Source organism: Convolutriloba macropyga, chromosome 8 (assembly GCF_964194025.1).
Source record: "Convolutriloba macropyga chromosome 8, txConMacr16.3, whole genome shotgun sequence".
NCBI lineage: Eukaryota > Metazoa > Xenacoelomorpha > Acoela > Convolutidae > Convolutriloba > Convolutriloba macropyga.
In genome coordinates, this window is record NC_134475.1 from 54,638,519 (window position 1) to 54,651,276 (window position 12,758).

At 35.2% G+C, this 12,758-nt stretch overlaps 2 protein-coding genes across 7 annotated transcripts in view; one reads left to right on the plus strand and one right to left on the minus strand.

Moving 5' to 3' along the window:
- The window catches only part of LOC142344835 (unconventional myosin-Va-like), a 380,102-nt gene that overhangs the window by 22,924 nt on the left and 344,420 nt on the right, over positions 1 to 12,758 (plus strand). The window lies entirely within an intron of this gene.
- LOC142345113 (hydrocephalus-inducing protein homolog) overlaps positions 1 to 12,758 on the minus strand; it is a 236,409-nt gene that overhangs the window by 9,913 nt on the left and 213,738 nt on the right. The window contains exons 80-81 of the mRNA XM_075397198.1: positions 1,022 to 1,285; positions 119 to 288 (exon numbers count right to left, since the gene is read on the minus strand). Coding sequence (XP_075253313.1) covers positions 119 to 288; positions 1,022 to 1,285 — 434 coding nt within the window. The remainder of the gene's footprint in view (positions 1 to 118; positions 289 to 1,021; positions 1,286 to 12,758) is intronic.

Here is a 12,758-nt window from a genome sequence, read left to right on the forward strand (position 1 = left end):
GTTTTGTTCATCGTCAAATCATAAAAAGCTGCAATTTAACAGTAAAGAGCTAATGCAATTTACGTTTAACCAGAATCCAGTCAATAAGCATTAATTTGATTCAGCAATCGCTACTTACTACACTCCTATGTCTCCATCGTTGGCCATTAGAAGTCTGCGTCTGCTCTCTCCCTTGGCAACCACAGCCCCAAATGGAACAGCCTCAGTGTCCAGTCGCACACTCTGGTCTATCACACTGCCACACACACTGAACACTGGAAGAGTGGTGCCTCCGAACTCCATGTACACCTATACAAACATAAATATAAATGTAACGAAGACTAAATTAACTTCTTAGTTAAACATATCTCTCTATGGAATCTTTGTTAATAGCAAAATTCTGGATCTATTCTGTTTCCCCCCCAGCTTAGTGAGCTTATATATTTTTACGCCCCCAGGCGCACGTGCTATTTTCTTACATAGTGACGTGCTATATAACAACATATAATTTGTAACTGGGGGGCGTAAAACAAACTGGGGGGCCCGAAACAGAATAGATCCAAAATTCTCATCAGTTCAAATCATGAGCAGAATAAATTGTCAATAAGACATACGCTGAACACAATCGGGTTTTCAATTTTGCTGTACAATCCTAATGGCCAGCCTTATCGTTTAGTTTGCTAGTTAATTTCAGTCTCCCCGCTCACTTGGTCAGACATAAATCACATTCGGCTTGTGACCATGGCAGGATATGCAAAGATAAAGGAGCAAAATTGTCTTTTGAAAAATTGCAGAGAATTTCTTCATTTTCTCATTTTTCGAACTGTGAAGTCTTCCTAATTTCTAAACGAATTTTTAACTTCCAATTAACAAAAAATTGTTAAACATTTTCCTTCGGATTTCAGAAATAGGTGAATAAATTTTTTGAGAAAAAATTAATGAAGTTTTACCCCAAATTTCAAATAATTTGAAAACATTTAGCCCAATTTTTCCGTATTTAGCATGGAAACGCATTTAAGGTTGATTTAAAAAGAATATTAACCTCTTCAGAGAATGCATGAATTCGTTCATTGGAACAGAGTTTTACACTGACAGCACATGTATCATTGGGTTTCAGGGTCACTCGCGAGGGTCCAATGCTCAAACTCTGCGCTAATGTTACTCCTCTCGGAGATGTGGGTGACATTATGAGGTCAAAGGTCACTGGCACTTTAGTCCTGTTGATCAATGTTGTCTGTCTCTTTACCGATTTCCCAGCTTTCACTGCACCGAAGTTGAGCAATTTCATTCCGTCCATGGCTTCAATCTAGTAACAGTTCATGAGAAGTACTGTTGCTTTTTGAAAAAATCTTAAGTAAATATTGGGTAAAAGAAAGGTAAAAAAAATTTTACAGATTGCATACGAATCAATCAAATAAGTTTAAATTGTCTAATAAAAAACAATCGGCTAAAGTCGGATGAACCGTTCTCACGCGACAATGTCGCGGGGAGGGGGGTTGTTATAGCTGAACTTTGGAGCACCTTGTTTTTCGTTTTATCCTTAGTAGAACAAGAAGGCTCGCTTGTTCTGTGCGTGGCACAGAATGTTCCCACATTCGCATTTTAAATCATAATATAGAAAAAATCATTATATCGAAATTTATATTTCAGAAACGATTCTCCTAGCACCAAACAATGTTTTTATCAAGCTGCTATGAAAAAACTTAAAGTTATTTAGCTTTAAGTTCGAGAGAAAAGCAACAGGGAAAAACATTTGAGTTCTCAGAGGACCCAAAACAACTTGAGTGAGAAACCTTCAATTATGGAATACTTTGTTGCACTTCAATTTTGATAAATACTATCAAATGAGTTTTCCCAAAACGTGTTGTGACTAAACCCGAAAGCCTTAAGTTTGAATTCTTTTGCATTATACATAATTTTGATTGAGCTTCATCATTTTTTATCTTAAAATCTGAGAAATTGAAGATTTTTCAACAATTCTCAATTCAAATTGATGACCTCTAATTCATAGTTTACTGTTTTTCATACCCTCTACTTTTCAAAGCCAGACCGTTTCAGTCAAGAACATTCGGAAATTTGGCTGGAGAAGTTACAATAATTTTAATCAAAAAATGTTTTATCTAAATAATCGAAAACGAACCCAAAAATCGTTGCGGAAACAGCAGCTTCACGTCATGTGTAATAAGTGAAACCCTTCTCATTTCTAGCTATTACAAGCCGTATCGTAACATTTCGGGTTAGAAATGCAAAATATTGAAAATTGAAACAATTTTTTTTCAAAAAAAACAATTGTTTCAATTATTTTGATTTTGTGGCTTACCTTATCAAGGGGACAAAACTGTCTCCATTTTCCTCAATGAATTTAAGAAGTTCATCTAGTTCAGAAGTTCATAAACAAAGCAAGTCCAGTCACCCTGGAATAAATTTAAAGGAAAGAAAAAAACAAAGAAAAGGCAGTTGTGACTAACTAATTGATTTCATGGGTACTGACGATTTCTGCCAACGATAAAGCAGAAAGGGTTACACAATTGAGAAAAAAAAACCTTAAATTTACTATTTGAAAACTGTGGTTTTGAATAAATCAAAAGTCGAGTTTATACACAGATTGAGCTAGAAACCCTAATAACCAGCTCACACTACATGATAAAAGAGTTATAACAAAAAATGCTATGGAGAGCTGAGGAGCTGGCAAAAAATAGCAAACGTGATTTGGTTTTTCAAAGCAGCTGGCGTTTAACTTATTCATAAACATGCTAATTTTTTATAGCTTTAAAAAGAATTTAAAAAAATGAAACCATAAAGCATAAAAAATGTATATTATACCAATTAAGCACAATGTAGCAGTAAAAAAAACGTACAACTGCAAAAAAAAGATGAGAGTTTCAGTTCATATTCTGAGAGAAATTTTTCCATATGACAACGCTGAATCAGAAGAAGGTTTTGGTAGCTTACATATCTGTGGAGTTAAATAAAAACCTGTCCGAGACATCTTAATTAGTAACAATTTTTTGCTGTATTTTATACACTCCGAGAGTGTATAAATCTATATATAAGAGCATCAAATGTAAAAAATTCAAATTCTCAAAAACAATATCAAATTGGATAAAACTATACACTAAATACAAGAAGAGTCGAAAGGAAGATGATATACTTCACTAGAGCACATTTAAAAAGCTCTTAATTAATTTTTGTTTTAGACAAAGTCGAAACGTTTATCAATAATGAATTAATAAACTTTTTCAAATAAAAGTAAAACTCGTTTACAGATTAAAAAGATAAAATTATCAGAAACATAGAGACGGAACATCTGATGCCCGAATTGCTTAAGGTTGATTTAATTTAAAACTCAACAAAGATATCAAAAACTGTAAGGAAAACCACAACAAAGATAAGGAGAAAATACGCCCGAAAAAAAAACTGAAAAGAAAAATGTTCTGTTTCAAAAAAACATGTCGTTTCTAAGGAGGTGATCACAATGACAATAAATGAATCCGAATGCACTAAAAAATTGTGGACAAACATTTCAATACGATCTGTCATCATAAATGATAAACGGGCAAACTGCCAAAAAGACTATGAATACGAAAAATAGAACTAAAAAGAAAAAAAGAATTAAAATTACAATTACTTTCGCGTCCAAAAATTATCAGAAACAAGAAGAGTGATTCAGACGGCTGAAGCAACGCACCAATGGAAAGCTTTTTAATAGCAGTTGTGAAAATGGGATAACACTAAAAGCAGCAGTCAAAGCAAGGCAAGCCAACAAAAACTCGCGAAATTCTTATCTCAGAAATAGCCGTCCACGCCCAAATATTTTGTAACCTGTGTAGTCTCTTCAATGTAACTACCCGTTTAGCTACTTGATATACCCATCAATATTGACTTTAAATTGAACTCAAACTCATCGAAATTTATGAAGAGTTCTTTAAAAAAAAGACTGAACCCAAAAACAATATATATTGTATGTAACCGGAACTCAATGTTAGCTGATTGAGTACGTAGAGCTGCTCATAACAACTCATATCCACTGTTGTTTTAATGATTGGCACAAATAATAATGAAACTTATTACAATGAAAAAAAAGGTGATAAAAAATTTTAAAAAAAGCAAAAAAAGTATCTCATTCCTTATTCAAATCTTGCTAGTCCAAATAAAAACAAAAAGCAGACCGAGTCAATGTTCATTGGTATTGAGTCAATTGTGCATGCCTTCATTTAAACAGGAAGAGTCTCCTATATTTTTAGGTTCCATATGAAATATCTTTGAAAAATTTTGAGATGGAAATTTTTCAAAATCTTTCAAATTTCAACATTTTTTGGATGATAAATAAACTGAACGTTGGATGAAAAATTAAGTTAACACAGGTTAGGGATGGGTTGAAAAATCAAAAAAGTGTTGAATAATTGGATTAAAAAATTTTGCAACGATTTTTCCCAAAAACGTAAAACTTTTGACAAACTGATTAAATACTCCTTTTTCACAGATACCATCGACGAAACAACTAGTTGCCGGAAATAATTGAAGTTTGACCAACATATCAGTTCAATTGGATCAAAAATTGGGATAAGTTGACAGAAATTGTGGGTAGAAAAACTTTGAAATTTTGCCAAAAAAGCAAGTCCCAAAAATTTCTTGGTAGTGAAATTCTAGACGCATAGAGTTTCAAATTGATACCACATATGCTAGCGTGCGATGCCCTCAAATATCTCAAAAATTTTCTGCACAAAAAAAATGTGACTAGCACAAACTTCTCCCATTTTTTTTCAATAAATGTGGGAACAAAAAGGGTTTCAAACAAGTTAACTTGCCCTCATAAACATTTATTTTTAATGAAAAATGAAATCTATTAAGAAATGGGTCTAATGATGCATATATGAAACAGAAATTGACTAACGTCGGAAAAATTATTCTCAAACGACAAGCGGCGCAATTTATTTCAGGAGCTGTCACCTAGATAAATATTTCTTTATGCCAAACAATCAGCCGAAAGTAGAATTCGAACCACGACCTCCTGAATACATTTTCTTCACCCGACGGAGGTAGAAATAACAATCATTGACTCTCTAACAAACGTTTGTTTTGAACACCAAATTTTATTTCGAAGAGAGAGCAATTGAAACCACTCAAAAATCAAAAAGAGGTGCGTGAAAAGGTGACTTGAGAACTCAAAGCTTAGTCTAGAAGAAAATCGCAAAAAGGTCAAGCGAAAAATTTGCATAAAAAGGCACACATGATTACAATATTTGCTTCTTCGAGAGCAAAAACAAAAGATAAAAACATATCCAACAGATTGTCGGAAAAAAGCCGACGTTCACCCGCTTGATGCACATCGGGATTGAAACAGAAAAAGAAAAAAAAGAACAGAAAAAATGACCGATTTTTGTCGCTATGAACTTTGATAACATAATTATGAATGATTTAATGACCGGGCATAAACGGTTTATCCCGTCTCTCCTGAATTTGATCTCACTAATTTGACAGTATTCACCACATTGCGTAATTGAACGAGTGAAAGAATTCAAAATCCATTCAGTTGAAACAGTGAGTGAAGTAAGTCAGAAGTCACACGGGAAAATCGCGACATATGTCAATAAAAAACGTGATCAAAAGGCAAAGCGAATTATAAAACACAGCAGGACAAGTTCTGACTAACAATTCAGAGAAAATTCATTAACTAAACAAAAGACTAGCCATTTCTGAAGAATTCAGATCAAAAAAATTTTTTACAAAAAAAAAAATACAAAAAATCAATGTCAAAATGCCGCATGTCAACAAAAAACCACTAGCGAGAAATGGAAATTTGGTTCAAACAAAAAATAGGCCTAGAATGAACTCTAAATTGATTAGCAAAACCATTCAGAAAAAAATCCGATCCAAAAAATCGAAAAAACAGTAAAAATCAGAGTGAAATTGCCGCATGTGAACAAAAAACCACTAGCGAGAAAGCGAATTTTTGTTCAAACACCTTTTTCTCACTCTACTTTAAATTTAGAGTAATTTAACTTAAATTTGACTTCAAAAATCATGAAAATGTGTGAACAGATCTTAAAAAAAGACAGCGCCCCAATACAATTCAAATTCTTTGAGTTGTAAAAAGTACAGCGCCTAAATATTAGCCGTTGAGAGGCTGACGGCGGCTATTAAAAAGATAACCTTAGATAATTTGAGGACGAGGATTAAGGTACCCCCCCCCCGGTACAGATAGCTCCAGTGTATAGATTGATTGTATGCGAGTAGTAGTAGCTGAGCAGAGCTGGGGGGGGGGGTAAAGGACGTACCTATGTATAAAGATCACCTATAGCCTATTTTCATCAATTTTCCAAAGACGTACCTAAAAAAGAGAGTGAGAACAATAGACCTGTCATCTTATCGTAATTACCCAGGGGTAATTATCTTAATTGCCCCAGGGAAATGCATCCGCTCTAATGCACTTCAGCTAATCTTATCTACTTAATATATCTGCGGAACTTTCACTTTTAGTCATTTTCACATTTTATTCATCCGCGCATAGTTATCACAACTATAACTTTCTTTCATTCATTTACATAAGGAGAATACTATTTTATCATTTTTCATTGCAATTCAGTCAATTTTTACTGAATTTACCCGATTTTGGGCTGATATACTTAAATTTTGACAATTTTACCATTTTTTGCCAAAAAATACCCAATTCTTGGCAAAAATACCCAATTCCTCCCAAAAAATACCCAATTCTTATCAAAAAATACCCAATTCTTCCCGAAAAATACCCAATTCGTGGCAAATAATACCCAATTCTTATCAAAAACTTCCCAAATCTTACCAAAAAAAACCCAATTCGTGGCAAATTATACCCAATTCTTATCAAAATCTACCCAAATCTTATCAAAAATACCGAATTCGTGGCCAAAAATTAACAAGTTTGAGCTGAAAATTCACAGTTTTATCACCACATTTCAAAAAATTACCCAAAATTCAAAGAAATTTACCCAAATTTGTCTACTGTACTCCCATTATTAGCACAATTTTGTAATTTCGGAGCCTTACAAGTTTCAAAAGCTTTAATGTAATAAAGAAATCTCTCACGTGATCCCATTAATTTTGCTTGGAGGTAAATGACCTCTGCTTTGTAAAGTCTCTAATAATAAATTTACTGTGTCATCTGTTAATGTGCCTAAAATTCTCACGTGATTAGACAATTAGTCACTATATTATTGTCACAATTACTCATAACATTACGATTACATCATTGTAATTCACAATTACGTCATAGTGTCGTAATAATTACGTCATAATAACGTCACAATTACGTCATTCTGTCGTCTCAATTAAGTCATTATGTGGTCATAATTACGTCATATTCAACAAAGAACTTTTCATTTCCATTTATTTTCATTTTTCTGATTTACAGAATTGAGTACAGTTGAGAACTCTAATCTTTACAACTTCTGACAAAAAATTTATTTCATCGCAACTTCCATTTTAACAATTTTTTACTCCTCCTTTTCTCACTTCTAATCTTACAACTTATTTTATTTTCAGAGATGCCTCGAAAGTCGGACCAAAAAGAACTTTGCAAGTCTTGCGATAAGTTTATTTGGAAATCCAATATGAGCAGACATCAGAAGCGTCACGCAAAAGTTTGCTCACAATGCTCCCAGTCATTTCCGGACGACGAGAAACTGCGGAAACACATTGCTTCTGTACATGCACCGTCTCTGGTTATCAAGAAAAAGTTTTCATGTAGAAGCTGCAATTTATCGTTCTCCACATATTATCAACTTCTCCATCATAAACGAAACAATCATCTACATTCTCCTCCAGTGGCTTACGATGACGTCGACTTATCTATATACGGAGAATCCTTCGCTCTTCATAGTGAACTTCAAACGGTTCAACACTTTTTACAAGACTCACTGCTTGAATTGTCTAGAAAGAAAGTGCATAACTTCAAGTTATTCGAACTCAGCCACGAAACAGTGATCAACAAATTGGATTTCGTTTACAACGACTTACCCAGTTCAGCGAAAATTAACATTTCCTTTGGATTCGTGCTGCAGAGTGTGTATAACTCGGACGAATTTCGATACTTTTACGCGGCAGACAACAACCCCATTTTTTTAAATCCTATGGTTCTCTCCGATGACTCAGATCTCAATTTTATCAAATCGAAATTGAGAAGTGAAGATTTTCTACCCAATCTAATCAATCAACGTCCAGACACGAAATGGAAGTTTTATTGTGTTACAAATGTCACTTTCTTTGTATTTCTCCTCAGTGGTGTTCCTTTAGGCTGTATAACTCAAAATATTCCATCTATTTTGCTCAGGAACGGTTACGTTAAGTGTTTTGTTTCGGATTGTGAAAAAAAGCCCTATGAAGACAACCTGTGTATGTTCCGTGCTTTAGCTTACGATTTGTACGGTAGTGACGAGCTACAAAATAAAACAATGGAATTGATGCAGATGTTTCTCTCAGCGACAAAGAGAGATGACGAAACCTTTCCAGGAATACATGAAGACGATATTCCTGTACTTGAAGAGATAACTGACAGAAATATTCAAGTTTATACAATATTTTTTGAGGAACAATCTGAAATGTTTGCTGAACTAACTCGTCGCTCCTTGAAGAAACGCACAAAGACAACTTCGTTGCTGAGATATGAAAATCATATCTGTTGGACAGCGGACACCAACAAATTCCTAAAAAAAGTTCCGGTGCTATGTATGCGATCAGTATTTCGACAGATCGTTCAACCTATTGCGACACATGCAAAATTGCTCCGACAACATTCATCACAAATACCCAACAGGAGCCTATCAGTTATCAGAAACTATTTTTGATCGTTTGGATGACATTAAAATTAATGTACCTCAAGAGCTCAGGCTTTTTTCTCATCTTATTGTATTTGATTTTGAGTCAATAACCGTCCCCGACAATACACTCAGAAACACTGATTTGACTTCGTGGATTGGAAAACATGTTCCCATTAGCGTTTCGATAGCTTCCAACCTACTTAAAGACCCAATATTTATTTGCAACGAAGATCCGTATCAACTAATCCGTGATTTTGTATCCAACTTGACTAATATAGCTGAAAAAAGCACACTTATAATGAGGGAAAAACTCAATGCTTTCGTGCTGGAATTGGAAGAAAAGTATTGGGCAGTTCGACAATTGGTTCCAGTGAAAGACAAGCAGGTACCCACTGGCGTGGAAGACATATTTGACAACGAAGCTGAACCCGACGAAGAGGAGGATGAAGAACTTGAAATTAGGAGACTGAGGTGCGAGCTCAAGATGTTATCAAAATTGAGACAAGACTTTGAGAACTATTACAGCACCATTCCTGTTTTTGGGTTTAATAGCTCTCGGTATGATTTGAACCTAATAAAAGAATATCTTCTGCATCATCTGTTAATCGAGAAAAACGTTGTTCCCAAAGTGATTCGTACGGGGAACAAATATATTGGAATGAACTTTCTTGGCTTGCAATTTCTGGACATTCTTAACTTCCTGGGAGGAGTTACAACTCTGGATAATTTTCTGAAAGCGTATGGAGCCAGTGAAGAGAGGGGTTTTTTCCCTTATGAGTGGTTTGACAGTGCTGCCAAAATGAATGAGTCCCAACTGCCACCAATTGAAAGTTTCTGGAGTAAGTTGAAAAACCATAACGTCTTGTCAGTCGATTACGATAAGTTCATGGATTGCAAAAAAAGGGGAATTGAAGAAAAGGAAGCTTTAAAGAAGCTGAAATTAAAAACAGTTCCCAAAAATGCAGAAGAGAACTACCGGGAACTTCAAAACATTTGGGAAAAGGAGAACATGAACACTTTTCGTGATTTTCTCAAGTGGTATAACAACAAAGACGTCGTGCCCACTCTTGATGCGATGACAAAGATGATTCAATTCTACCACTCAAAACAAATTGATATGTTGAAACTGGGCTATACGCTTCTCAACTTGGCAAACAGATTTCTCCATTCATCAACAGATGCTGCATTTTTCCCATTCTGCGTGCAAGACAAGGAATATGATAACTATATCAGAAATTGGCTGACAGGAGGACCCTCGATTATCTTCACCAGATATGCAAAAGTTGGCGAAACAAAGATTAGAGAGTCCGAAAATGTGTGCAAGTCTATTGTGGGCATTGATGCGAGTCAACTCTACCCATTCTCAATGACCAGGGAAATGCCAACGGGACTCTACACAAAATGGGAGTTCAATGACGACACTGCAAAGTTTCACCCAAAAAGGAATTGGAGGAGTTTGTTTGAGCAGCAGGTAATCGAATACTTGCAGAGCACTCGTCCAGAATGTTTAATACAGTCACAGTTCAGTCACAAAAAACAGAAAAAAATTGGAACTTATCTCGTCGATGGCTTCTGCTCTCATTGCAACAGTGTTTGAGGCAATGGGATGCTAATTTCACTTTTGTCCCTGTCAGGAGGAAAAGCCGCTGTTATTTGAAGATATAGAGAACGGATTAAAGACACGGGAACGAGATAGTGATCGAAGAGAGTATCTGCAGGGATTAGGATACACAGTTGTTGAAATTTGGGAGTGTCAGTGGAAACAGTGGAGGAGGGAAAACATAAATGGAGTAAAGGAGTTCGTCAACAAGAAATATCCATTTCAACCACCCCTTTCTAAAAATGCTCTTATTGAAAAAATAAAACGAGGAGATTTGTTTGGAGTGGTCTATTGCAGCCTCGAAGTCCCCGAACACTTGTTCCCTTACTTTGAAGACTTTCCTCCTATTTTTAAGAATTGTGAAGTTGGACGAGACAACATTGGGGTCCACATGAAAGAATTTGCTGAGCGACACAAGTTATTGTCAAAACCAAGAAAAATGCTCATTTCTAGTTTCAAGCTTGACAGAGGACCAATTATTACTCCACTTTTGTTATTTTATCTGGAAAAAGGAGTGATTCTAAGAGACGTTTTTTGGTTCCTACAATACACTCCCCGCCGCTGCTTCCAGTCCTTTGTGCAAAACGTTGTTGATGCTCGCCGCGAAGGAGACCGAAACAAAGACTCAACAGTCGTTGCTGAAACTATGAAATTGATAGGTAACAGCTCATACGGGTATCAGATAATGGATCGTAGCCGGCACACGACCACAAAATATGTCAAGGGGCCGCAAGTTGATAAGTTTATCAACAACAGATTTTTCAAGACTATGAATGAACTACCAGAAGAAATTTATGAGGTAGAAATGAGCAAAACACGTATCGAGCACAAGGAACCAATAATTGTTGGCTTTTTTATTCTGCAGTACGCTAAACTTACAATGTTACAACTCAAGTACAATTTCTTCTCCACTTTCTGCGACAAAAATAAGTACGAACTCATTGAAATGGATACCGACAGTCTGTACATGGCGCTCAGTGAGGAAAGACTTGACAAAATCATTCGACCAGAAATGCAATCATTGTGGTACTGGATGAGACAGAGCGACTGCAGTAATAATTTTGCAGCAAACTCAAGCAGCAACTTTTTCCCACGTGAATGTTGCAACAAGCATGCGAATTTTGACAAGAGAACTCCAGGCTTGTTCAAAGAAGAATTTAGATGCTCAGAAATGATTGCTTTGTGCTCAAAAACTTATTGCTGCTACGATGAGCAATCAGATACTGTAAAATTATCCAGTAAGGGGCTCAACAAAAACAACATCGAGGAACCCTTAGCCAAATACAGAAAAGTATTGTTTGATGAGGAGCGAGTATATTCAACGAACAGGGGATTTCGCGTAGTCGACAATAAGAAAGTATGCACATATGAACTCAAAAAAGTGGGACTGTCATACTTTTATCCCAAGCGTAAAGTCTGTGAAGACGGAATTCACACTACTCCTCTAGATATATAAGTCATTTTCTTTAGATTTTGTAAATTTTTAGCCTTCTTTCGTTTTATATCTTTTTTAATTCACTGTTTACCATACAAAATGTCTTTTGAAAAAAATCATTGTATATAATAACTAAATTAGATACAAATACACATACAAATAATTAAGTACAAAATTTACAATTTTTTTTTAAAAGTTTTGAAAACCATTTGCATCATTATACGGATTAATGTTTAAACAATTAAAGATTTTGGTTGTCAAAACTTACAAAACATCAGCAAAGAACTTCAAAATATGAAAATCATTTAAATATTTAGACGAGACTTTAGAAAATAACACATGTGCAAAATAAATAGCATATAAACCACACAATTCTGAATCTTGGAGTTTTTCCTGTACTAATGAACCAAAGTTTGCTTTTGTCCTGATGCCATATTTTTCCAAAACTTCTCCCATCGAATCACCGTAGAACAACTTTCCATTTTTATTGGCTAGCAAAATCCAGTGCGAGCCCGGTTGAGTAGATGAATCTGTGTTGATTATACAAAACGTGTTTGTAAGTAAATTTTTTGGTCGAAGATCTGCAGGGAAGGAACCCAGATATTTGAACTTTAGGTGTGGGAACCTGTTGACAACATGTAAGAGTTGTTGATTATCCATTTTTGGTGACTGATCCCTCTTTGTCAATTGCAATTGAACTTATACGTTCACCACTAACAAATAATTCTACAGTATTAGCCAAATTGTTAGCAAAGTAGAGCTCTAAACGAATTCCTGCTCCAACTACATCAGGAAAATGCATTTCGACATTGGCCTCCTGTGTTGAAGTAAGATCGAAAAATAAATGAAAATGGTTTTCAAAATCCTTGTACTGAATGTTAGGACCGTCATCATCAAACTTGAGTGCTTTCATCGTTTCAGCATAAGCTCTCACATGATTTTCCGTTTG